The 22,951-nt window shown below is 45.3% G+C and overlaps 1 protein-coding gene and 1 long non-coding RNA gene across 2 annotated transcripts in view; both read right to left on the reverse strand.

The window, feature by feature from the left end:
• DIP2A (disco interacting protein 2 homolog A) overlaps window positions 1-22,951 on the reverse strand; it is a 136,513-nt gene that overhangs the window by 110,877 nt on the left and 2,685 nt on the right. The window contains 1 exon segment of the mRNA XM_040621761.1: window positions 3,734-3,805. Within this exon segment, the coding sequence (XP_040477695.1) occupies window positions 3,734-3,805 (72 nt within the window).
• On the reverse strand, window positions 8,156-17,729 carry LOC103680674. The gene is made up of 3 exons (XR_573138.2): window positions 17,575-17,729; window positions 15,524-15,677; window positions 8,156-8,682 (listed from the first exon to the last, which is right to left on the reverse strand). It is a non-coding gene; the product is annotated as an uncharacterized LOC103680674 (long non-coding RNA).

Below are 22,951 nucleotides of genomic sequence, written 5' to 3' on the forward strand. Positions count from 1 at the left end.
GAGACAATGCACCAAGAGGGCACAGCAGGGACCACGGTGGCCAGGGAGCCCAGTGCACGGTGGCCTGGGTCAGCAGTGCCGCCAGGACACCGGCTTTGGCTCTGTGGACAGGGCAAGCGGCCCCGGAGCCCGGCCACACCGCAGGTGTGTGAACAGAACAGACGTCATCACTGGTGCTTAGGCACTGCATTCTTGGGGTGTTTAGTTGCACAGAGCTAGAAGATGGGAACAGGCCTTCCTTCTTCAAAATCTGAGCATATCCATACGCAAACACACACATATAGCAACACTGGTCAGCACTGTGACTGGCGTCTTGTTTCTTGTGACTGGATAAAATCACTTCTAAGCTCGTAATGGAGAATACATAGAACCTTACACATTATGGACACATGCCTATGGACGTCCTTACGTTTGCATTCCAAAATATGGGTGCTTTCATTCTTTGAGATAGATTCGTTTATTCCACAAAATGCAAGCCCAATGTGAAATTATCACATGAAAGAGCAGGCACAGTTTTTATTTTTACAGGTATCAAGAGACACCCTTCTAAAAGGGTTACAGCAATATGCCCACAAGCAATGCATGGAAGTGCTATCTCCCCACACCCTTGTCAGCACTGGGTGTTTAGAAAGATTTTTAGAATTTTGCCAGTCTGATAGGAGGAAGACGGTTCACTTCAATTTGCATTTCCATACCTACCGGTGGGGTTGAACATTTTCATTTCCTCTTCTTTGAACTTCTATTCATTTCATCCAGCTAATGAGTTCCCGAGAAAGAGCTACAGGAACGCTGGTCTGCTGGGGTCACAACCCTGGCCTGTGCACACACCCCAGAGCTGGGGCAGGCTGATGGCAGCTCAGCCATTCGGAAATATTTTCATCTCTAGGCAACGAATCAGACCTGCTTTCTTTTCCTTTCTAACGCCCAGGTCTCCCATCTTGTAATCAAAGGTTATTCAAGTATCTTCCTGAATGTTACAGTCTCTTATAATTACAAACATACTTCCAGCTTTAACCCTTCTGAAGCTTCTGTTCGTTGATGGTAGACAGGAAGAGCACCCCAGCCCCACTGCCTCCAGGATGGCACCAGCCTGAGACAAGGCTTCCTCCTCCGCGCTCTCCTGCATCATTGCCAGACCACCTCCCCCGCCACTGGCGGGCTCTTCCACCCTGAACACCAACACCCGCTTGCTGGGGCTGTGTGCACACAACCAGGTTTAATGCCTGAAGGCCAGGCCCTTTCCACTAGTATTCTTTCTCAGAGATGTATTGGCTACTCTCGGAACCTTTCTCCTTCAAATGGGTGATTATTTCCAATCCCAAGTTTGGAAATTTTAAAAACCAGCCAGTGGTATTCAGACTGGACTACATAATGTCCACAGATTAATTTGGAAACAGTAATTTCCATTGAGGAAATCAGTATCTTTCTTCATATTTTAGGGTCTTGGCTATTTCTTTCAAATAGATTTCATGATCCTAATATAGGTTCTGTGACTTTCTTCCTAAGGAATTAATAAGTATTATAAATGTAAGTTTTTTCATTAAAATATTGCCAGGGAAAGGCTATCGATTCTTGTGAATCTATCTTCTATCAAAGCACAAACTCTTCCTAACTCAAGAGTGAAGGGGCAGCCACCTGTGGCCCCAAGGAATAAAACAATACCGCCTCTGAGCGCAGACGACTGCCGTTTGCTCTCCAATCTCCGTCCTGCTTTGCTCCCCCGTCACGCGGCAGCGGCCCCTGGAGGAGAGTGGCCTCTCCCCCTGCGTGGGGTGCAGAAGCCACAGTGTGTGCCACGGTCTGCCAGCTGCTGGTGACGTCTGTCACGTGGGCTTTAAGACACTCTAACAGTCCCCTTCAATTCCCATTTTACTCAGAGATTGCTTCTGTTTTGTTTTGGATTAACGAATGTCAGTACATACTCTTTTTATTGCTGATTTATTGTAAACTATATCATACCGATATAGGCAGCACAAACCAGGTGTTCCGTTTACAAATTATTACACAGGGAAAACCCAGTGAGACAGCGGCAGCAGTCAGGGAGCACTCAAGCGCCTCTGGAGCTCCCTGCGCCACCTCACCCCACGAGCACCCGGTGCGCCGACTTCCGTGAAAACCGCTTCCTTGTCTCTCTTTACCGACTACGCAGGAGCTCCTGAACAGGGCAGGCCGGCGTGCTTTTCTAAGCTGTACTGGCTGTGCTCCTCCGCGATGGTTTCTTTCACTCCCCACTATGTTTACGAGATTCATCCCGGCTGATGCGTGGGGGTCTTCAAGCTTTCCACCGGATGGGTTCTGCTGGTGGACGTCTGAGCTCTTGGCAGTTTAGGGATCTAGTAAACATTGCTCTGCACAGAGAGGACAAGGGGCCAATGTCCCAGAGTTTGTCCAGAGCGCCTAGCGCCCGTGTGGGGAGTGGCCGGTCACCGCTGCCCCTCTTCAGCTGTACCACACCCCACTGTTGGAACCCCTCCAACAATCCATGCAGGTTATGGCTTTCTTCCACATTCCTCCGATCCCCACTGAGGTTAAACATCTTTCTTTGCTGTTGGCTAGTAGGCTTGACACAAAACAGTGATTCAAGGCTTCAGACCAGTTTCCTCCTGCGCTTTTTAAAAAATCATGTTGGGGGACTTCTGGCTATTTAAGTTTAAATTAATTACAATTAAATTAAAAATTCAGGCTCCCAGTTACGCTAACCATATTTCAAGTGCTTGACAGCCATCCGTGGCTAGTGATGACAGAACATTTCCATTATCACGAGAGTTAACGAACAGGACGGTGCTGCCTTCTGTGTTCTGCATACTAGTTCTTTCCCAGGTATTTGTGTTACAATTCTCCTGCCACTGTGTGACTTGCCCTTAATCTGTTTATGGTGACTTTGGATAAAATGACAGTGTTCATTTAAACACAGTCACTGCTTCCTCCCTTAGGGTCACAGCTCAGGCTCTTTAGTGACTCGTGAAGTTCCGCCTATCTTGTGATGGTGACCAAAGTTTTCCAAACAATCTTCGAAGAGGCTGTAGCTTTCGCCTTTCCTATTGGTCCTTCTATGCCAGACACTGATTCCTGTGTCCAGTGACTGGTCTTCTATTAGGATAGGGGCTGTGCCAACACCGTGCCCTCCAACGCTGCCCCCCCACAGGCCACGTCTGCACACACGTGTGCGTCTGTGTCTGGGCTCCGGGTCCCGCTCTGCAGATCCAGCTGCCTGCCCTGGTTCCAGACCAGGCCGTCTTCATGACGATAGCGTGATAGTAATTCTTCTTATCCTGGTAGGGCAAATCTTCCCACCTCATTCTTCCTTTCTGAGTACATTTTTAATCCCTTGGCCCTTTCAACTTATACATAAATTTTAGAATTAGCTCATTAAATTCCACCAAAAAACCCTGTTGAAACGACAAGTGTGTTAGCTCTACAGATCAATTTACCCTAACCTTAACCTTTACAGCATTTGTTCCGAACCTAAGTTAGGGAATGTTCCTCACTGTAATCACAAGAAGAATCATATTCTATAATCATAAAAATATAATAAATCCTACTTGGAAATGACATCTATATCAAACCCAAGCTGTAAATTATAACCTGTGGATTATATTATTCAATATTAGACATGCTGCCCAGTCCTCAATAAAATATGATACATACCAATGTGAAACTCTAAAATCCATATTTAGGTCAAGTTTGGTGAGAATATTAACTGTTACAAAAGAGTTGAGCGTGCTGACTTTACCTTGAATAAGTGGGATATAGCGTGCAAGCAGCTTTGCCCGTTTCTTTTCATATCCTTTTTGAGTGATGTCACCTAAAATGACAGGGGCAAAAGATGATTATATTTCCTCCAAAGTTCCAAAGTTTTAGAATGAAAAAATAATTCGTAATGGAGAAAGTGGAAACACTAATATCTCTGATCGCCCACACAACGGAACACTATTCAGCAGTAAAAGGAACAAACTACCAATAGATACAATCTGGATAAAGCTTCCAGGAGCACTGCTAAGTGAAAGCAGCCTGGCTCAAAGGGCTACACACCGAACTATTCCATTTACAGGACGTTCTGGAAAAGATAAAACTATAGGGACACAGCAGATGGCAGTTGCCAAGGGATGGGGGTGACGGAAGGGCTGACTACAATGGGGAACGAGGGGATTTCAGGGGCAACGAAGCCGTTCTGTTTTGATGGTAGTGGCCCGTGACTGCATGTGTTTGTCAAAACCCAAGAGAACTACACACTAGGAAGGGTCAATTTTATTGTATGTAAATAATACTTTAATTTTTAAAAATTGTGATCATCCCCTAAGAGCAGATTCTAATTCAGAAATGCAGAGTCTAAAAAAATTTAATAAAATTTTAAAAAATAAAAAATTTTAAAGTTAAAAATGAAGAAGAGAAGCAGACTCTGAGGCCATCCCCCAGGATGAGCCTGAGCCAGCGTTTTACAAAGCCTGCCAAGTGAGCCCCGAGCAGGCTCATGCGTGCAAGCGCTGGTGGCAGGCCAAAGCCCGTCCCCGGGCCCGGACTCGGGAACAGGGATTGCTGTTCTGACAAAGGGTCATAAAGAGGAGTGGCCTAAAGACGAGTTAGAGCTGCCAGGAGCAAGACGGGAAGCGCGTCTGCATGGAGACACTTCTCAAGCTATGTGCACGGTCTGTTTCCTAGAGAGAACTTGGCGTGCTCAGTGGGAATCCGTCATGTCCTCGAGACTTTATTTAGGCCAGAAATATATATTACAATCTCCACTAGTAGCTTGTTTGGGCAAGCTGTCTTCAGGAGAAAGCTCTTACTGTTTTGAAGCCCTCCTCCCCTCCCAGCCCCTGCCCCAGCCAACGAGCACAGGGCCGGGCCGCCGGCAGTCAGGAGGGCCGGGCCGCCATCCCCGGGGGCCTCGCCAGGCCTGTACCTGATCTCTTGACTGCAGGATTTCTTGTGGCAAAATGTCTCCCATCTAGGTAAAGACTCGCTGGAAGTCTCTGGGGAGACATTCATACACCACCCTGCGGAAGACGAGTCTGAGGTTGGGAGCACCAGGTCCTGCCCAGAGCGACCACCAGCTCCCAGGGGGTCTGCACGGCTTTAGCAACAGCCCCTTCAGCCCGGCCCTCCCCGCTGAGCCTCTCTTGTGTATCTCACCTGCCCCACCTTATTTATTCCCCCACCACCCCTACAGCAAACTAGTCTTCTAATTTGAATTTGTTCTGCAGAATGGACACTGCTTTGTGTCCATGTATTTTTACTTTACCTGAATGGCATGATACTGCAAATCTCACTCTGCCTGTTTTTTATGCTAAGCACTCCATTTTTAACACCAGCCAGTCCATGACTCAGTGAGCACACCTAGTCCGTGGCTAACGGCCAGTGTCCTTGGAGTGCACTGTCCTTGCCCTACCCACTTACTGCATACTCAGACCCCAAGCCGGGCCAGGGTAGGACTGTAGAATTTAGCTTCATACTGTTTAACTTGTGAACAACTTTAAAGCACACGTATTTTTTTTAAAGTAATATCTACTAAAAAGTTATGCTTCTTCTGAAATATACAAAAATATGTAATTAAGACAAATTGAAATGAAAGCTAAATATTGTTACACAACACTAAAACTGATAAACCCCCATTTAAAAGCAGAACACTGATTTTCCAGGATATTTAAAAATTAAGTATTCGTTTCCTAGAAATGGCTCCTTCTTAGGTTTCCATTTCAAATGAACATTTCCATGGTGAAGGTGAAGGGAGCATTCAGAAATGAAACATTAACTCCCTGCTTCATGCCTGTGATATCGCAAAAGTGGTCCCGTGTCTTCTCACCGAACCAGTTGAACATAACCAAGCTACACATTTTCATGTGTAACCAGTTACCATTTTTCTCATATCCAACTCAGACACGAACCCAACACACCCCTGAATGCCGACTTCTGCCCACACAGACAGCAAGGCGGAATTCCAAAAGAGAATGCAGACACCAAACTAATAAGCTAATAGAAAAGGGACTCAAATCCAAATTTTCTGAACCCAAGTTCAGTAAACCTTCAAGAGACAAACAGCAGAGCCAAACTCCCCGACTGCTACACCAAGCTGGAGTCGCCCTGACCCGACCGCTGAGGGCATTTCAGCCAGGATAAAGCTCACCCCTGGCTGAGCACCCAGGTGCCTGGGGGGGCTCTGGGAAGACACCAGGGCCCACCCGTCTCTGGTGGTCTGTGGGCTGCTAGCTGTTCTTACCAGCCCTCCAGGTAGGGGCTATGCTATGCGGCTCAGGTTGACCTCCATTGTTGCCAACCACAGTCATTTAGGATTACAAGTGCAAAATCGCAAATAGTGTCTCCAAGTCCCAACCCAGACACCAGGGTTTCTAAAAGCCTATTCTCAAAAGCATTCAATAACTCCTTAAGGTCACAGCAACAAGGACAGGCAGAGCACATCATATATAACAACAAATAACAGGAGACAACCTAATTGTTAATTTAAAAAAAAAAGGGAAGAAAATATGCTGCCATACGTCATTACTACAGAATACTGTTGGTCCAAAAAAAATTCCCTGGTATTTGGAAGGTAGAGGATGGGTATCACTTAACACAGATTCATGATACACTACTGGGTAAAAGTAGCGAGTGGAAAACTATATACATAAAGATTGATTTAATTCTGGTAACAACAAATAAATAAAACTATACATGTGTGTAAGTATCTATTTCTTTGTGTGCAAGAAATGTCTGGAAGACTGCCCAGCAAATTATTAATAGTGATTTGTTTATTTAGCTTGAGGTTGGTGTGAGAAGTATTTAATTTTCTACTTCATACACTTCTGAATTCTTTACATTTTTAGCACAATAACTGTAATTAAGAATATATGGAAAATAGTTTGATAATGCATTATGGTTTTATAAGATGTTATTGCAGGAAACTGAATGAATTCTACGTACTATTTCTGCAACTTACGAGTCTAAAATTATTTCAAAATAAAAAGTTAAAAATACATGGGAGAGACTATGTAAAATTGGTGTTATTTCTTTTTTAAGTGATAAAATTTGTCAGTGAAACCATCTGGGCTTGCAGATTTATTTTCCAGAAGGTTGGGATTTTTTTTCCCTTCTTTTGTTTTATTTTGCTTAATTAAACTTCATGTAGACAGCAATTTCAGGTTCACAGCAAAACTGAGGGCAAGGTACAGAGAACTCCCATACACCCTGTGTCCCAACACATGCACAGCCTTCCCCCATGATGAACACCCTACAGCGGAGTAGCCCATTTGTTTCAACTGATGAACTACACAGATACACAGTAATTACCCAAAGTCCACAGTTTAGCTATGGTTCACTCTTGGTGTTGGACACTCTATGAGTTTGGACAAAAGTATAACAACGTATCCATCATTGTGGCATCATACAGAGTATTTTCACTGCCTTACAAATCCTCTGTGCTCTGCCTATTCACCCCTCCTTCACCCTCAATTCCTGGCAATCAATGATCTTTCTACTGTCTCCACAGTTTTCCAGAACGTCATGGAGTTGTAATCATATAATCACCTTTTCAGATTGACTTCACTTAATGCATTTAAGTTTCTTCCATGTTTTTTCGTGGCTTGACAGCTCATTTCCTTTAGTGTTAAATAATATTGCATTGACTGGATGGACCAATTTATTTATCTATTCACCTCCTGAAGGGAGGTTTTCTATTGATTTCTGGTTTTCGGTTTCATTGATTTCTGGTCTAATTCTTATTATTTCTTCTATTCTGTTTACTTTTTATTTAATTTGCTCTTCTTATTATAGTTTCCTAGGGAAGAATCTTAGGTTACTGATCTTTTAAATTGAGATATAATTGACATATAACATTAGCCTCATACATATTTGTAAGTATTGTGAAATGAACACAAGTATAGTCAGCCATCATCACACAGTTACATTTTTTTTCTTGTGATAAGAACTTTTAAGACCTACTCTCTTAGCAACTTTCAAATACCACCAATCTGTTCTCTGTATCTATGGGCTCTGTTTTGTTAGATTCCACATATAAGTGAGATCATAAGGTATATGTCTTTCTCTGCCTCACTTATTTCACTTAGCATAACGCCCCCGATGTCCATCTAGTCACTGACTTTTGATCTTTCTTCTTAATGCTGTAAGTTTCCCTTTAAGTACTGCTTTTGAGGCATCCCATAAATTAGGTCAGTTGTGTTTTTATTTTCATGTAGTACAAAATATTTCAGAATTTCTCATGAATTTCTCTTTTGACCTGTGTTATTTAGAAGTATGCTGTTTAATCTCTACGTATTTTGAGTTCTCTTTGTTACTGATTCTTAGTTCAATTCTGTTGTGGTCTGAGAAAAGACACTGTATGATTTCAATTCCTTTAAATTTGTGAAGATGTGTTTTATGGCCCAGAATGTGGTCTCTCTTGGCGAATGCTTCACGTGGGCTTGAGAAGAATGTGCATTCTGCTGCTGTTGGATAAAACAGTCTCTAGATATCCATTATATCCAGTGGACAGATGATGCTGTTGAATTCAACTGTGTCCTTACTGATTTTTCTGCCTGCTGGGTCCTTTTCTGATAGAAGGGTGTTGAAGTCTCCAACTGTGACAGTAGGATCATCTGTTTTTCTTTGCAATTCTATTTGTTTTTGCTTCACATAGTCTGATGCCCCGCTGTTAGGCAATGCACATTACAGATGCACCCCCAGGCCATTCACCTGCCAGAAGCAAAAGTAAACCCTTTATGGAGAAACACAGAAACATCTAGAGTCACAAATCATTGCTACACCTACAGTCTCTGGCCTACAGGCAACAGGAAGCTGTGACTACAACCCATGAAAACCAATAGATAATAGGAAGATACAGACAGGGAATCCACATAATGGAACTTTAAAATAACCACGATCAATATGTTCAAGGAATTAAAAAGCAGGACTGTGATTTAAAAAAAAGAAAAAAGAAAATTCTACGCCCGAAAAATACTATATCTCAAATCCAGGAATAAATTTAATGAATGATAAATATATGACCGCTACACAGAAACTAAAAACACAGGGCGCCTGGGAGGCTCAGTCGGTTAAGCCTCTGACTTCCACCCAGGTCACGATCCCAGGGTCGTGGGCTCGAGCCCCGTGTGGGTTCTGCACACCCAACGGGGAGTCTGCTTCTCCCTCTCCCTCTGCCCTTCCCCCGCTCGTGCTCACTTTCTCTCTCTGTCTCATTAGTTAATAAACTGAAAGCACTACTGAGGTAAAGTTTGAAAGATCTAAAAAATGAAGTGATGTGGCATGTTCCTGGGTCTGTACACTCAATACCATAACGATGCCTCTCTGTCCAACTGAATCTTTAGAGTCTGAGTAATTAGAATCTAAACTCTTGCAGGGTTTGTGTGTGTGTAGAAATAGACAAGCTGATGCTAAAACGTACATGGAAAAATGCCAAGGGCCAAGACTAGCAAATGAAACTTGAGAAATAAAAAGGGACAGGTTTGACCAGACACAGACATACACCGAGAAGCTACAGTAGGGAGTGCAGTAAGATGGTAAGATAGACGAGGACAGCAACGCTGCAGCAATCAGTCCAGAGCAGTAGGGAAAAGATGGCCTTTTCCACAAATACGCCAGGACAACTGAGTAGCCACACAAAACAGAAATGAAAAGACTCTTTTCTCACAAAATTCAACTCCAGGTGGATTATATGTTTCAATGTGACAGATCAATAAAGCTCTTAAAAAATAATTTAAAAGAATATCTTCAGGGCCATGAGGTGGGGGAAGAACTCTTACATAGGACACAAAGATTACTCACCATGAAGGAAAAAGCAAACATTTCAGACCTCCAATGTAATTCACAAAGATGCGACATGGGACAAAAAGAAAAAGAAAACATCTTCTCTGAGTGCGCTGCAGACGTGGGGCTGAGTGGGCGCAGGTCCTGCAGCTGCTAACAAATTCCCACAAGCTTAGCTTCAAACAAGACAAACTCACTCCCTATCATTCTGGAGGCCGGAAGTCCAAAGTCAGTGTCACTGAGCCAGAATCAGGCGGCAAAAAGGCTGCAGTAACTCTGAAGACGCTAGGGGAGAATCCATTCCTGGGCTCTTCCAGCCTTCCCGACATGGGGCCACATCACTCCAGTCTCTGCCTTGGTGCCCACCTGCCTCCCCCTCCGAGTGTGCACCCGATCTCCCTCTGCCTCTCTCTTCTAAAGACACCTTCGATGGCATGTAAATTCCACCCCAAACATCCAGGTAGCTCATCTCAAGATCCTCTATCACATGCACAAAGACTCTCTGCAAATACGGTAACGTTCATAGGTTCCAAGGGTATGATGTGATTCGGGGTGGGTGCCAATAAGTGCATGACAATGACAGACCAATAAAAACCATGCGTGAGTCCTTAGAACTGCTGTGCTCTCAGGAAGAACACGTACTTCCTTGAGTCACTCTGGGAAGGGCGAACGTCTCTAGGCCAACAATGCCAGATTTACCCTAGCAACGCGGCTGTACAGATAAGCGGAATGACCATTTTTATACGTCTACAGTCCAGCAGCAGCACACTGACCTACAGAAAAGGAGAGAAGCTGACCCAGAGTAAGCTGACAGTGAGATTCATACCAAACCTGCCAAGACCCGCCCCGGGTCCGCTTACTCCAAAACTGAGCCCGCTCAGACCCTATGCTTCCCTCCAGCAGCCACCATGTGAGCCTGCCTGGGACCGAAGGCGCTCTCCATTCCTCTTCTCCTGAGCTCTTCCCTGTGCTGGCTCGCATGTGTGCTCCTGGGCTGAGGCCTCAAGGCTTCCCCTGGGGAACCCTTCTCCACATGGTCATCCTCCATTACTTTCAAAAAATACACGCAGGACTGCATGGTAAACGGTGGATGTATGTCATTAAACATATGTCAAAACCCACAGAATCTACACCACCATAAGGTAACTCAGGGCGCTGGGTAATGACGTGCCAGCGTACGTTCACTGATAGAACAAACGTATGCTGTGATAGTGGGGGGCTGTGCATGTGTGGGAATAGGGGTGCACAGGAACTCTGTGCTTTCCACGCAATGTGGCTGTGAACATAAAACTGCTCTAAAAAATAGTTTACTAATTTAAAAAACATACACTCAGGGGAAAAAAATTAATACACCATGGTGTAATCATGTAAGATTGCCCCAAAGCCGCTAGTTAGAAAGAGTCAGAGCTATATGTATTAACATAATCATTACCATAATTCTAAAAACATAACGTTGAGATTAAAAGCAAGTTTCAGAAGGACTCATATAGATGATTTATGTAATGTTTTAAACCATGCAAAACAGCACTATAGACTGTTTAAGGATATATGGAAATGCAATACGATGATCCAACACCAAGTTCAGGGGGAGGCTGGGGGAAGGAGAACAGAGTCAGAGTGAGTATGGCTTACTCTCTCTCTGAAATGGTTCTGTGCAAAGGATCTGAAGTTAATATGACAAAATATTAATTTTTTGAAAAATCAGGTAGTAGGTACATCAGTGTGTATACCATGATTCTCTCAACTTTTCTGTATGTTTGCAAGATCACAAATATTAGAAAAAAGATTAAACAAGAAGCAGTCAACCACACTCCACAGTTTCTGACTGCTCCATGCAAATGTCGGCCTTCTATTCCCCAGTCCTCATGAGCTTAATCTAAATTATCCCATTTAACTGAAGTAAGGCCCTGAACATCCAGTTAGGACATACAAGGAGACAGACAGCAGTGCCACAGAGAAGGGTAACAAGGTTCTTCCATAAAAATATAGCTCTTGGTGGGGCGCCTGGGTGGCTCGGTTGGTTGGACATCTGACTCCTGATTTTGGCTCAGGTCCTGATCTCCAAGTCATGGGATTGAGCCCTGCTTGGGGCTCTGTGCTTGGTGCAGAGTCTGCTTCCTTCTCCCTCTGCTCCCCCTTCCCCATGTACTCTCTCTCTCTCTCTCAGATAGATAAATAAACAAAAGCTTAAAAAACATACAGCTCTTGGCTACCAAGCTTGTATTACATAAATGTGTAAATAGGCAATAACCCTTTTAACAATAGCAGACAGGCTGGCTCAGCCGGTAGAGCATCTGACTCTTGATCTCAGGGTCGCGAGTTCCAGCCCCACATTGGGTGTAGAGATTCCTTTTAAAAATAAAACAAAATAAAATAAAAAAAATAAAAGAATCACTGACTGCTATTTCAAAAAAAATTAAAAAATAAAAATGAAAATAGCAGACATTTAATGCAAGAATGCTTTTAAACATTACGTGGTGAGATAAAGTCACACGAGGGTATGATTCTTATTGCACACTCGTGATCGGAACTTAGAATACTCTTACAGCCGGAAGGAGAACGTAAATACCACCCACTCTGGTGTTCTTCCAACTTCTCAGCTGCACACGTTCCATCCTTCTCTTCCAGTGAGCTGTCCTGAGGAGGCTCGGTGCAGAGTCTGCTCTGGCAGAGGCTAGGCCGAGGCCTGCCCTCTAAGCTCCGTCCCCCACCAGGAGACTGGCCACCCTCCTGGGGGAGTGGCATGGGGGCTCCGGAAAAGCCCTGGACACCACATCCTCTCCTCACCACCACCTCCCCGCTACCATCGCTCCCCCCGCTCGGCTCAAAGAACACACTGACCGTCTGTTACTGCTCTGCCCCATGTGCCGTCTTCCCGACCTAGATGGTGCCCGCTGCTCTGATCTACCTTTCTGACTTTCCAGAATCTACACTGCTGTGAATTTCCTTTTAATTCTAAAAATTTTTACCATTTCAGGGCACCTGGCTGGATCAGTCAGAGGAGCCTGAGACGCTTCATCTCTGGCTCATGAGTTTGAGTCCTATGTCGGTGGTAGAGATTACTTAAATAAGTAAACAAATAAACTTTAAAATTTTTTCAAAAAATAAACAAAATTTCTACCATTTCAGTGGGATTTGGGAGAGGAGTCATCTTTACCTGATGGTGGTCATGAATATCAATTTAACACGCCCTCCGTTCCCACAGGCACTTTGTGCAGTGAAGCCTTCTGCCTCACAGATGCCCACACTCTTCCCTCTCCTCTTCCTGCTGTGGCCCCTTCCTCTGTCTGTCCTTGATGGGTTTGCGTTCCCCAGGGTTTTGCCCTAGGACCTCTTTGCGTTGAGTTCTCCCTACAGGGTCATCATATTCACGTCAATCATGATTTCCTGCCAATGACTTCCAGATTTCTACTTCTAGATACGCCTTTCTAGAAAGTACCAGTCCTACATATCCAGATGCCCCGTGGACACCCACACTCTACAGGTATGAAACACACATGATCTTCCTGAGTTCTTCCTGACCTGTTCTCCAAACAGCTCCCTCATCTCGCAGTCGCCCATCTGGGAAACTCAGGAGCCCTCCCAGACCCTCCAAGGTCCGCTTCTTCACACCGAAACCTGTGTGTTCTACGGCAGACCATTCTCTCCATTCCACGGCCCTAGATCGCGGCAATGTGCTCCTTCATGCTTCTGCTCCCGTTTTTGTGCCGCTCCAGCCCACTCTCCCACACGTTGCCAGCAGACGGTGCTGTCGATCATCGAGAAAGAAGAGGAGGAGGGACAGAAAGAGACATACGAAAGCTCACACGGAAATATCTCAATTGCTGCTTACTGCCTCTAACACCGCCACCTGACTCCACCATTTGTTAAGAAGACCCACTTACAATAAAGTACCTAAGAATAGCCACCCCCTTCGCCCTTTTCCAAAAACAGAAAATCGGCCATCTGTTTTCAGGATTTCATGGGTTCCTGAAAGCACACACGTATCATATTTTAACGTCTCCCATTTCCCCCCGCCGTCAAGTGCAGGGGTAGAAAACTGTGCTGGAGTCACTCACTCGTAATAGAACGCCTTAAAGCGGAGCCTACACTTTGCCGTGCTGTCCACATGGGCTGTGCGAACAGTCACTGCCCTCGCACGTTTATTAACTTCCGTCCGTACGGAAGAGTTCTGGACGCTGTCTGACGATGCTCACCTATCCCAGTGACTGGTTTGAACTCCCACATAACTCAATACTCCATGTTTCTTTATCTCTTGCCACAGTTTTAAAATTAATAAGCCTTAACTTTGTTCTTTTCTTCCCACTTGAAAAATGTCTCAACTCTTCTTGGCATTGTACTCACAAATTCTAGGGTCGGACAACGTAGAGACAAGTTTAGGGACGACACGCATACTTGCAATACTGAGCACCCTTCTCCACCCCACAACATGGCACGACACTCCCCGCTCTCCTGTTTCTGGTCTGCCAAAGTTCCTCAGTGATACCTGGTGCATTTCCAAAGGAGAGCTGGCACATCTCTTGTTGGACATTACTGGGTACCGTATGATTTTGTGGCTATTGTGAAGGGGGGGGGCTTTTTCCAACGGATTCTTTTAAACCCATTATTCCTGGTGTGAAGACATGTTCCTGACTCCACAGGACGGTCCCGCACCAGCATCGGTGTGGCAATCTCATTAGCTCTGCTACTTCACTGATTCTCAGGGATTTGTCTGTGTAAGCAAACTTACAAAGAGTTTTGTCTTTTCCTTACCAATTGTAATATTAACAGAAGTTTATATGGACAGATCTTTATTATATTCCTAATTTTATGGGAGTATTTTTAAATTTGAAGTTTTAAAGATTTTAAAAAATTTATTTATTCGACAGAGACAGAGAGAGAGAGCACAACCAGAGGGAGCAGCAGAGGGAGAAGGAGAAGCAGGCTCCCCACGGAGCAGGGAGCCCGATGCAAAACTCAATCCCAGGACTGACCCTGAGATCATGACCTGAGCTGAAGGCAGACGCTTAATTGACTGAGCCACCCAGGCCCCTAAAATTTTAAGTTTTAAATTTACATTTTAATTAATTAAAAGTCAATTAAATTGACTTTTCAGTTTCCCAATCCCACTAGCCACATTTCAAGTGTTTCACAGATGCACAGTAGGGGCTGCGCTGGTATCGGTGGCCGTGGCGGCTACGGCACAAACCATTTCCACCAGCACAGAAGCTTCTAGGCCCCACACCAGAGCAGACAGGTGCCTGTCTTAATCCTGCTCACCTCACACACCCATAACACACATCTGGCTGCAGGAGGCGTCTGAGTTTCTTTCAACACTGGTCTGGACTCCAGAAAGCCCAGTCCAAATTCTCTACTAGGATGCGTAAACCCTCCCCTACACTAGCCCCCGCCTTTCTCAACCTGCCCTGTCTGCCCGTGTGCCTGGGGAGCACTGTCTGGCAATCCCCCGGCACTCAGCTTTGGCTCGTCTTCCTTTGTCTAGCATTTCTTCCCTGCCCTCCTACAACACCCTCCTCACACACGCTTTCAAACAAAGCTAGAAGAATCTCTATTTCCTCTGTCCGCCCGGCTTGCCCACGCTGCTCCCCTTCGGGGCCTGCATGCACCTTACCGTCTACGTGTCTTTCAGCCCTCGCTAGGTCATGGGCACCTTGGCACTCGGTCTGTTGTCTGTTACTGAATGACAGGGTGACACACAGAGTATCTTCCTCTGCTCGGGCTGCCCCAACACAACACCGCAGACGGGGCGGCTTCAACGAGAGAAATGTACCTCATCCCTGTTCTGAAGGCCGGAAGTCTGAGCTCAAGGCGCCATCAGCTTTGGTCCTTCCTGAGGCTCTCCCCTTAGCTTGCACGCAGCCGCCTTCTCACCTGTCCTCACGCGGCCTCTTCCCTGTGTGCAGGCGCTCCTGCCATCTCCTCCTCTAAAAAGGACACAGGTCTTATTGGATCAGAGCCCACACCTACGACTGCATTTAACCTTCATCCCCTCCTTAAAGGACGTGTCTCTAAATATAGTCACACAGGCGGTTAAGGCTTCAACATACGAATATGGGGGACACAATTCAGCCCATGATGCCAAGATTACCTAATAATGAGGCCAGATTATCCCATTTCTATACCCTTTATTTCTAAATGATCCTAATTTTACTGTTTGCTGAAAAGGGCTAACCCACAGCCTCCATCTTCGGAGATAAGCAGAGCAAGGAGAGCCCGGGAGTTAAACAGGAACTCTCCACGACATGCTCTCTCGAGGTACTCACCTGCTTCACCAGCATGAATATGTCCTTTCACATTTCAGATACTCAATTTAAAGGTCTTTTATCAAAGATCCTGGAGAAAAAGTTCCGAAATCCGAAAGGAAATAAAAGATCTTTCTCTGCTATTTCCAAAATGGTATTCTCAAGTCATGAATAGTCAGTGTAAACTGAAAAGGACAGAATTTCTACTCTTCCTTTAAAGCTGAGTAACACAAAGCCAAAGTCTGAAAGGAAACCCCTGCACGATTACTGTCCCCACTGATTACCCAAGGTGCTGCCCCAAGAATCCAGGAAATCTCAAAAACAGAGGCCATTCATTTCCTGTGTGGAGAAGGACAAGGGACTCTGGATGCATCACTCCAAGTGACTCTTCATCAATAAATGACAGAGACTACTATTTTCAGGTGTTGTGTCTTTCACTGGTTACACACGTTTTTCTTTGCCGTGTAGTATATAATTTTCTAGTCTTTGTAGGACGCACGTGCAATATCAGAAATGTTAATCTTCTCTGTGAAGATTGACCCATAAAGACTGTAGTCTTACTCAGAAGCAAGCTTACTACAAACAAAATGCTACAGCAAAAGTTAGTTTTAAAAGTCCTACTAGCAGAGCAGAGCAGAGTAACCCACCCTCCTTCATCCCACCCTTTCTTCAGCTATGTCACAGTACAGTGACCACATACTTTGTACGAGTTCATTTTTATTTTAAATAAATGTTGCATATCACACCAGGTAAAAGAACACACGAAAAGATGAAATAAAAATGTTTTCAAGAATTACAACTCTTCCGTACTTTCCAACTACAAAGATAGAACACAGCCTGGACCCTGATGAAGAGAGACGGGCATGGTGGCAACACAATGGTGACCGTTCACTGGGGGTGCACAGTGTGAAGTGTGGGTGCTGGTCATGGGGCATGGGGGTGACACCACTCCCTAGGCTCATGTTTCCATGGGGACACGTCACCAAGCAGAGACTCTTCATTCTAGCAGACCAGGGCTCCCACTCAAGTCTCTCTGCAGACTTCTAAGTCCTGGGTGTTCATCTACCCCATTTGGTGAGACTAAAGGTCTACAGAGAGAAGGGACCAAATGACCAACAGAGGCTCTTCAGAGTGCACGACTCGGACCCCTACACATCCCACACCTCAGCTGAAGGCCTGCCCTGAGGGGTGGCTCTCCCTCAAGACTGCCAACAAGTGCCTCATGTGGCCAGCATAGTCAGCCGGCCAAGAAAGGGTCCCACTGCAGACCCAGCCAGCAGCTCGCAGGATGGCAACGCCACTCTCCTCAAGGCCCTTACAACTGTGGAGTGCAGGAGACAGACACGGGACGACACTCTATGGAGGTGCCTCCTTACAGCAGATACTCCTAAAGGAAAGGAGGAAGTGCTAGGAGTCCTATGCGGGAGGTCAGCTGTAAGTACCACTAGTCAATCCCTGATACAACTAGCTTTTAATTAGTAGCCAGGAATCAGGTTAGGCACAAACGCCTATTAAACTAACAGGGAAGGTGTTATAAGCATCAGGATAGCAAATGAGTGATATTCACGGTACCCGTTACCTGAATGAAGCATTTAATAAACACGTCCTGTCCACAGGAGTGGAGGCGTTCCTCAAAGTCATCCTGAAATAGCAACACAATCAAGCCAACTAGCTGGTATCACCATCATCACAGTGACCGCGTTCAGACCAGTTCTTCCTTGAATAAATGAGCAAGTGGGCGTTCCCTCAAATCCAGTCACCCTCCTCTTCCCCATCTCCTCGCTATGCGTGCACGCAGCACCTCACACCAAAGCCTAGTAGCCACGTCTTGACTCCCTGCTGCCCTCCCCACCCGCACCCAGGCTATCAGCCAATCCTCCCTGTTCCTCCTTCAGGCCCTTCAGCGTCTTGCCCCCCAACAGCTACCATTTCTCGCCCAGCAGCGCCTGCCTCCTAAGTGATCTGAACCCAGTTCACTCTTGCCTCCTTGCAATCCATTCTTGACACAGCAGCGATGAGTCTCAAGGACAGACACCATCAAAGCAGCATAAGTTCCAGTGATCCCTCATGGCACTTAAAGTAGGAACCAGGAGATCCACCAGGCTGGGCCCAGGCTCAGGCCGCCTTTCTGGCCTGCCTCCTACAACCCGCCCCCCTTCTCATCACCTGAGTCACCATGCTCAGCTAACCCACCTGGTTGGGATGCTCCCTCCCCAATCATATGGAAGGCTCTTGTAACTTAATTCACCTGCCTGGGGTATTCTGACCACCAGTCTAAAACCACTTCCCTAAGTCCCAGTTGTTGTCTTTCTTTTCAGCAGAGCCTGGATGGACAGAGGTCAGTGGACGTGGATGACACGCCAACGACTCTGGTGGCAGGGACATAGGAAAGAGCAAGGCGGGTTTGGCCCCAGCTCTCATGAAGTGTCGCTAGGGAGAGCTAAACCAGAGTCAGCCACAGGCAAGACGGTCTCGAGAGAGGGAAAAATTCAATTCGATACCCACGGACCAACAACTATGTGCCAGACACAATGTCCAAGTGCAGACCACTGATAAGGGAGACAGACACTTACACCCACACCACCAGACAAAGCAGCCTTTCAACCTGGGCCTAAACCAGAGAGCCCGTATGGCAGTTTAGGGCCTCTGAGAAGCAGATGCTAAGACAGCACAGACATGCAAGAGACCTAGGAGAGAAATGCCTGTGAAGGGGAACGGGTGGGGGGGGGGCAAGCAGGAGGCTGGAGAGCTGACACGATGCAGGTGATCCCTCGTAGAGGCAGAGGAAAGGAAGACAGGTTGGGCAGGAAAAGCCTTAGACACCATGCAGCTCTAAGAAAGTTTGAGGCCAGCATGGGTCCTTGAGCCAAAGTCCCCAGCAGGAGCCACAGGCTCCCAGGACCAAGCCTGCCTTTGTATTCCTGCAACAGAAGTGTGGGCTCAGCGTGAAGGTGGCGTGGACCCACAGCCCAGAGGGGAGGCCATGGGTGGATCACGGCCACCTCGGGGCCCGGAACAGCCTTCTAGATGGCACTTGAGACTTCAGCTCCTCACCAGCAGGGACTACACTGGTAGTTTCTTCCCGGTAGTCTAAGCAACCAAACCAAATCCCGAGTCAATGGCCCCCTAAGACCCAGGTCTGTCCTGCTGATGAATGGCTTCACTGAGTCTGAAAAACCATTACCAATAAAGCTAAGTATTCAAACAAGCACAGATGATTCTTGATTTACAACTGAAAATAGGGGTGCCTGGATGGCTCGGACGGTGGAGCGTGCGACTCTTGATCTTGGGGTCATGATTTCGAGCCCCACGTTGGGCATAGAGATTACTTAAAGAAATAATAAAAGTTTTAAAAAACTGAAAATAAACACCATGTGTAGTTTTTACTCTTTTATTAATTAAACAATCACTCATTAAAATGCCTAAAATATGCTAGGTGCTGAGGACACGAAGAACAGTTTAAAACTCCCTCTTGAAGTGTTCCCTAGGAAGTAGCAAAGCAAGCAAACGAAGCCGTACAACCGTGTGATAAATCCTACAGGAGGGATACAGTGAGCACTACAGGGACACGAGCAGCAGGCACCTCACCGGAGAAACGGGGTGCTTCTCAGAGGAAGGCAGAACTTCAAAGAGAAAGTGAAGTTTAAACAAAGGCAGGAATTCAACAGTACAGAATAGTTGGCAGTGACCTGTATGTGCAAAGGGTTAGGATATTAAAACTGAAATTATAGTATTGATACTCTCTTAAAAATATATAAATCAAAATTCTGTAAAGAAAAAAAAATTTTGGAAGGAGACAACTGTGCTAGGATGATTCACTACAAAAAAATTCTAAAGGGAATATTCCTGAATCATGTGAAGTGGGACACACAAGCAATTAGTAAGGTAATTTTCAGAAATTTTCAAACACGTTTTATAAATTGAAACATCTGATTATCTTTACAAATATAAACAGAAATCCTTACTATGCCAGTAACAGCTAAGAAATTTGTTACAAAAAGTATAAAGAAATATACAACGACATTTGGGTATTTCCTTAAAAGTTCTGTTAGAGTTGCAAGGACTAGCACTTCTTAAAGGATTTGGACTCAGGACCCCTTCACGCTCTTAAAAATTACTGAGGCCCCCGAAGAGCTTTTGTCTGTGTGTGTTATATCAGTCAACATTTACCATATTAGAAACTAAAACAGTGAAATTTTTTAAATATTTAATTCATTCAAATTAGTTTATAATAAACCATATTAACATACCTACATTTTAATAAAAAAGAATAGATTCCCAAAGCCAAAAACATTCGGCGAGTACAGGTGTGATTTTACTTTAACAAGTCTCTTTACTAACTGGCTTCGTAGACAACAACTGGGTGGATTCTCTTACCTGCTTCAGCATCCAACCTGTTGCAATCTGCGGCTTTGTGTGAAGTCTACAAGGTGAATCCAACAGACGGATGTTGGACAAGGGCGGAGTGTGTCAGTAGCCTTTACAGATCATTGTGCACAGTCCTCGATACCACACCACCCCAACTAGGCCGGTGGTAGTTTTTCACGGAATAGCTGCAGTGTGGGGTCTAAAACCAGTGAGCTTCTCGTACGGTTGTGTCACAACCCAATGGTCTATACCTTTTCACCTGTGCACAAATTTGTAACACGATACACTGGTATTTACAAAATACTGGTTCACAGAATTATGCAGATCTTCCTAATGTTGACACATTTCATTATATAATATCAAAAACTGACTTTAATCTTATCAAAAAAAGTATTTAAGTTATGAGAGGCTGTCAGGCTCATGGTGCAGATAAGCTTCATAAAATTTTAAATTTTGCTCTAAAGTACAAATATTATCATGACCGTAAATTCTGACAGCTGTTCTCGTTCATTTATGTTCCAGAAAATGTCCACCAGATATCCAAGTCTTGGTAACTGCAGTTTGTCCAACACCCACTTTTCCAGTAAACATGGCATTCTGCAACAAAAGTGGCTCATTCACTTTGCAACTCAAGATGCCCAAGTGCTGTTCCTCACCACAGGCCCTGGCGCTCTCTGTGGCACTTCCCATTTCCTCACACGGACTATTAAAAAGATGGGTATTCAAGGGTTGAGATTTAAGAAAGTTAATTTTTATTGCTTCATCAAGGACGGGTACATTTAAGTGAAAGTGGTACCTTTTTTGCTGCCGAGCAGGGCGTCGGCGAGGAACACAATGACCGTCAGTACCATCAGGCCGGCCTTGACTAAGGTACCAGCATTGCTTCTCCACCACCAGTACAAACACGAAAACAGAAATGACATTTTCGTTTCCTTCACAGGCGCCCAGAAAAGGTCTCAGGGACCCCCAGAGGAATCACACTGGCAGATTACTTCTGGAAGGAAACCCAGGAAATGGACACCAGAGAACACCTGGCGGGGTCGGGGGGGGGGGGAACACCACACACACTCGCACACACTCACTCACTCACTCTACCCCACATTTCCTTTTAACTGTTTCACTTCTCTGCCCCTGTATCTGTATTACTTTTTAATAAAACAGTGTGCAAAGCTGATCAATGGAGAAACAGAGCTAACCCTGACCTTTGACAGCTAAAACATTAGCTAGTACCCAGTGGGCACTTAACAATCACTGAACGCACGAAAGTATACAAATAACAGATACAACAAACCAAAACTGGCAAGAATCCCAAAGGCGGCAGCAAGTGTGATAAGACTTCCAAGAAAGTAGCCACATCAGACATGCTCAGGAAAGGCTCAAAATAAGAAGCATCTGGGCTGGGCTTTGATGGCTGAAAAGAATCTGTGGACATGAGAATTTTAATATACCACAAAATATTTAGGGAGCACACATGTTTAGTGACGTAAAGGCAATGTTAGGCTACCGTTTTGAAAACTGAGAATTATATCACTAATTACAGACATTAAAGACATTTAGCACGGAGGAAAGCTTTGTGAAGAAGTCCCTTCCTCTACGCCTGCAGAGCTTTTCCCCTTTTTGTTTGCCTGCATCCAGGCTGAGGCCCCTGCATTAACAAAATGCAATAAAACACGAAACAGACTAAAGGTAAAGCTTTGAAATAGACCTATTAACCAGAAGAGGAATAAAGAAACAGGAGTGGAACAAACGCAGTTGGTTGTGTAGGAATTTCCTTTCTAAACCACTGCAGGCCATTCCACAAAGACTAACCTGACCCCACCATCCAGGTTTCTGAAATGGCTTAGCGCCACCAGCCCCGAGACACTGCACAGTACCGACAGGAGCGGTGAGGGGTTTAGAAGGTAATTTGACACTGTAACAGTTACCTAAAGCACCAGTGTTTGTGAATTAATTCTTTTTTAAAGTCAAAGTTACACGTCTAATAACCTCATTTTCATCCACGAACACTCTCATATGCTTTGAGGAGCCGTATGTATGAATTCTGTGTGTGCTCATGGCACGGGGCTGGGGGGTGTCTAAGAAGAGTGGGGTTCTGCATAGCTCCACCTTTCATCCTCATCTTAATTTGAAGGAGATCCTAGGAAGGATGAAAGAGCCGCGAAAGTTAGGGGTCAAGACCAGAGTTGTGCCTTATATCCCTCTTGGGAATCCATAACTAAAGCCAACAAACCTGCCCTATAGGAAAAAATCAGTGTATTCTAAGACCAGAACTCTCCCCCCGCCCTCTGCCAAGGGCTGACCCCAATTACAGTGGTTAATGACGACAATCCACTGAGGGTGCTGGAGAACAAGGCCACACGTGAGTTATGAATAAAGGCAGGGCCATACTTTCAACTAGTCACTACTGGTATACGGGCCAAAGGAAGTTGTGCAGGATTTTCCAGATTATCCAGGTATCTAATACTACCAGTCTCCACGTGGGCAGCATTTTGTCTGTTAAGTTCCTCTTCCCCCTCACCTGCCTAGCGCGGTGTAAACGCTAGATTTTATGCAAGTTCTCATCCAGACAAACGTGGGCACTGTGAAGT

The sequence above is a fragment of the Ursus maritimus genome, unplaced genomic scaffold (genome assembly GCF_017311325.1).
Source record: "Ursus maritimus isolate PB19 unplaced genomic scaffold, ASM1731132v1 scaffold_4, whole genome shotgun sequence".
Classification (NCBI taxonomy): domain Eukaryota; kingdom Metazoa; phylum Chordata; class Mammalia; order Carnivora; family Ursidae; genus Ursus; species Ursus maritimus.